This window comes from Penaeus japonicus, unplaced genomic scaffold (assembly GCF_977035675.1).
Source record: "Penaeus japonicus unplaced genomic scaffold, GWHDUDI00000001_assembly GWHDUDI00000015, whole genome shotgun sequence".
NCBI classification, from domain to species: Eukaryota; Metazoa; Arthropoda; class Malacostraca; order Decapoda; family Penaeidae; genus Penaeus; species Penaeus japonicus.
The window spans coordinates 18,834,622-18,839,621 of NW_028234417.1; the positions used below are offsets into that span (position 1 = coordinate 18,834,622).

The window sequence follows — 5,000 nt, forward strand, 5'->3', positions numbered from 1 at the left end:
ATATGCATTCTGCAAATGGTGATACAAATGAATCGAGGCTTTAACAAGCCAGTCAGGTACCACAGTGTCCTCCCATCATAACTTTAATTTTAGGTTGCGTGCGAATTAACGTGAATACGTGAATTGCCTTTCGTGTGTGTTTTGTGTGTGCGTGGCCAAGTGTGATTGATTGCAACCCTTCCTCTACGCGTGGTTCATACAACGTAGATTCTAGATTCTAGATTCCAGATTAAGGTACTGGATCTCTATAGCCTGGTTGATGAAGGGACACTCTGTTCGCCGGGAACTAAAGGCGGACAGACACGCGAACTCCCCGGACATTAACTAAGCCTTTGATACGTCATTTGTCATTTGCGCCTCGACCTTGGCCCTCGAAAGAAGAGGAGATGTTTAAGGAATCATTCATTCGTATATATCACATGCCTGCACACAGATGCACATGCATACACACATGCATATGCCTGCACACGCAAGCACATGCGTAACACACACACACACAAACGCAAAAATACCTCCCTCCCCCCCCTCTCTCTCTAGATATCTCTATATCTCCCTCTCTTTATTCTCTCTCTCTCTCTCTCTCTCTCTCTCTCTCTCTCTCTCTCTCTCTTCTTCTTCTTCTTCTTCTCTCTCTCTCTCTCTCTCTTCCTCTCTCTCTCTCTCTCTCTCTCTCTCTCTCTCTCTCTCTCTCTCTCTCTCTCTCTCTCTCTCTCTCTCTCTCTCTCTCTCTCTCTCTCTTTCTCTCTCTCTCTCTCACTCACTCTCTCTCCCTCTCTTCCTCCCCCTTTATCATCATCAAATATGAGATTAAGATGGACTTCAAAACCCCAACGTGTGCGTGACTGATCGCTAAGAAATTCAAAGAAAATAAACTTTTCTTCCTTCCTTTCTTTTTCAAATTGCCACCGACGACGAGAGGTTTTAGTGAGGTTTCACTATGCGAAGAGATGATGGAGGGAAGGGGTTAAAAAGAGTTTGTGTTTCATTTTGATCTTAAAGTTGAATTTCTCTTCCATTTCTTTTGGTATTGAGATCATAATTGTTATCACAATTACGTGTTACTGTTATTGTTGTTATCTTCATCTTCATTATCATCCTCCTCCTCCTTATCATCATCATCATTATTATCATCAGCAGCAGCATTATCATTGTCAGGTCATTAATAACATTGTCATTGTTTTTATTATTGTTATTATTATTATTACATTTATTATTATCATTATCATTGCTACTGTCATCATAATAATAATTATTACTACATTTGTAATCCTCATCAATATCCTCCTAAGCATCATTCTCATCATCGTTATCATCATTGTCACTGTCACCATATTCATCTCCATCACAATCCTCCTCCTCCTCATCATCACGATCCTCCTTTACCTCCTCTTCCTCCTCCTCATAATCATAATCATCATCACATTTACCCTACACCTTATCATTATCACGAATATTCTCTCCACAAATTTCCGCATTCTTCCCACTCTCACCAACACCATTCTCACTACTCATCACTACCATCACTATCATCACCATTATCATCAACGCACAAAAACTAACAAGACGTTATAGATTTGCAAGGAATGTTAACCCTCGAACAGATAACATCTTCGTGAGTTCCTTTTGTGTTATGAGGAGGAACTGCGTCATGTGAGAAAGAATTATGGAGAAAAGTAGGAATGCAAGTTACATGTGGCGAGGAATGTCTGGAAGAATCGCCTGCAGGTTATGTTCTGTGGGTATTCGGCATAATTCATATTTTTTTTCCTGTTTAAGATAAGATAGGAGAAGAGAAGAGAATGGAAAGGCAGAGAAGGGAGAGAGAGAGAGAGAGAGAGAGAGAGAGAGAGAGAGAGAGAGAGAGAGAGAGAGAGAGAGAGAGAGAGAGAGAGAGAGAGAGAGAGAGAGAAAGAAGAGAGAGAAAGAGAGAGAAAGAGAGAGAAAGAGAGAGAGAGAGAGAGAGGGAGAGAGAGAGAGAAGGAGAGATTTAGTAGATAGTGAAATAGCTAGATAAAGAGAAAGATAGATAGGTAAAGAGAGAGAGAGAGAGAGAGAGAGAGAGAGAGAGAGAGAGAGAGAGAGAGAGAGAGAGAGAGAGAGAGAGAGAGAGAGAGAAAGAAAGAGAGAGAGAAAGAGATAGAGAAAGAAAAAATAGACAGATCAAGAGAAAGAGAGACCAACCAGCAGACAGAGAATCAGAAAAAAAAATCGAGCCGGAGAAAGAAAAAGACCGAAAACAGAAGAGGAAATCCCATCTCGCGTGCCAAAGAGTTGTGTGCGAAGCAACTTCAGTACCTCTGGTGTGAGTGTTGTCAGCACTTACGGCACTCACAGAGGCGCGTCCCTCGCCGTCCTCGCCAATCGGTGCGTGTCATCTCTCTTCATGCGGCGTCTCGTGTCGAGTCTCTTTGGGAAAGTATTAGTTTTTGTAACTTTTTTTCTATTTTTTTTGTTGTCTTTTCCCCTAATATGGTTTATTTGACATATTTATATATGTCTTAAAAACTCTTAAACTTTTTTCTTTTTTTCGTGATTATTATGATAAATTGTATAATTGTTCCTTTTGCTCCTGCGATTAGGGAACAATTAGATTCAAAGGAGTTTGTTCTTTTTCGTTTTGTGCGTGAGCCTTGCCTCTCCTAATGTACGAAGCGTGTGAGATAATTTCTCGAATTCCCGGGGAAAATATGGCTGTAAAATGCCTCCTGCAATAAGCAAACCTAATTGCAAACTGACACAAAAATACCCCAAGAATTCGAGGAAAAGCTGAATTTTAAACCCAATGGTGACAGAAGTAGAAAAAATATTTGGAGAATTGTTTTAGACTCAACGATGAAAAGGACGAGGGAAATGTCACTAAAAAAAGAGAAAATGTGAGAAAAGGAGAGAGAAGTACAACGTAATTTCCATTATTTTACAGCTTATCTTAGACAAAACGATGGAAGATGACATTAATGTAAGTGTCTTCACAGCAACAAATTTGCATGATGGCTAAAGGCATATAAATACCATATATCAGTCTCTTCAGTGTTGTTACTGTTATTATCTTTATCTTTATAGTAATTATCATCATTATTCATATCATTGTCATTACCATAATCATTATCGGTATAATTTATCATCATCATTATCTTTAATATTATTATCATCATTATCATTAGTACTATCATTATTATTATCATTATTATTATTATTATTATTATTATTATTATTATTATTATTATTATTATTATTATTATTATCATTATTATTATTATTATTATTATTATTATTATTATTATTATTATTGTTATTATTACTGTTATTATTATTATTATTATTATTATTATTATTATTACTATTATTATTATTATTATTATCATTATTATTATTATTATTATTATTATCATTATTATTATTATCATTATTATCATTATTATTTTTATCATCATTATCATCTTTATAATAACAATTATTATAATCTTTACTATCATCATTATCATTATCATTATCCTTATCATACTTATCATTATTGGTATCATTATTAACCTTATCATAATTATTAGCATTAATATTGTTATCATCATTATTATTGTTATCATTATCACTATATTACTAAAATTGTTATCATCATGTTTATTGCTATTATTGTTATCATTATCATTATCATCATTATTATCATTATCATCAATATTATCTTTATTGTCATCGTCATTATAATTGGTATTATCAATAGTGTTATTGTAATTACTATTATTATGTTTTTTATTATCATTATCATATAATTATCATTATCGCCATTTTGTTATCATTATCATCAGTATCATTATTATTATCGGTATTGTTATCATTAATATCACTTCTGTCATTAACATCACTATCATCATTTTTGTTATTATCATTACCATCATCATTATCATCTTAATCATGATGATCATCATTATCATCTTAATCATTATCATCATCATTATCATCTTAATCATTATCAATCTTATCATTATCACTTATATTATCATTATTCATTATTGCTATTATCCTTATCATTATTGTTATCATCACTACCCTTATGATTATTATCACTGTTATCATTATTGTCATTATTGTAATTGTTATTATCATCATCACTTTATCATTACCATTATCATAATTATCATTATCCCCAGTGCTATTGCTGATATCATTATCATTACAATTGTCATTATTATTGTTATCAAGAATTGTTATAAGAATTTTATCATTATCATCATTATCAATATTGTTATCATCCTTATCATTGATATTATCATCATTATTTTTTAATCATTATCAGCATTATTGTTATCATCACTCTGATATCATAATTATTATTATTATTATTATTATTATTATTATCATTATTATTATTATTATTATCACCAATACTATCATCATTGTTGTTATTATCATAATTATCATTATCATCCTTATGATCGTTATCGTTATTACTGTAATTAGCATTAAAGTTATCACCATTATCATCACAACTACTATAATTGCCATTATCATAATTATTATTACTATCATCATTATTGATATGATAGTCATCATTATCATTATCATCATCATTATCAATGTTATCACCCCTATCTACCTCTAGTAATAAACATAAATCCCCCCCCCCTTGCCCCCAGGAGCGCGGACGGATTAGAAGCGTGGCGAGACGAGGCGAGGCAAATGCAGCAGCACCACACTCTGCACCCGGGTTAGTGGGCTTCTTTTCATAAACTACTTTGTTATTGTGGACGTGTGGTTCGTTATATAACCTGAGATTCGCTTTTTTCTTCTTCTTCTTCTTCTTATTCTTATTCTTCTTTTTTTTTGTAAGGGATTCATAGCTCTTGACTCTATATAACTTATGACCGTGTTGCCCTTTTATCACCAAGGATGAAAACATATGGTAATTTTACACTATTAGCCCCTCTCATAAACACATTAACTCTACCTGAACATATACCCTATGAACTTACGTTTTCGTTGTATTTTTTTCTTATTCATACTTTAGG

At 33.3% G+C, this 5,000-nt stretch overlaps 1 protein-coding gene across 1 annotated transcript in view; it reads left to right on the forward strand.

Moving 5' to 3' along the window:
• The window catches only part of LOC122258778 (uncharacterized), a 43,295-nt gene that overhangs the window by 23,916 nt on the left and 14,379 nt on the right, over positions 1–5,000 (forward strand). The window contains exon 7 of the mRNA XM_086544221.1: positions 4,629–4,699. Within this exon, the coding sequence (XP_086400347.1) occupies positions 4,629–4,699 (71 nt within the window). The remainder of the gene's footprint in view (positions 1–4,628; positions 4,700–5,000) is intronic.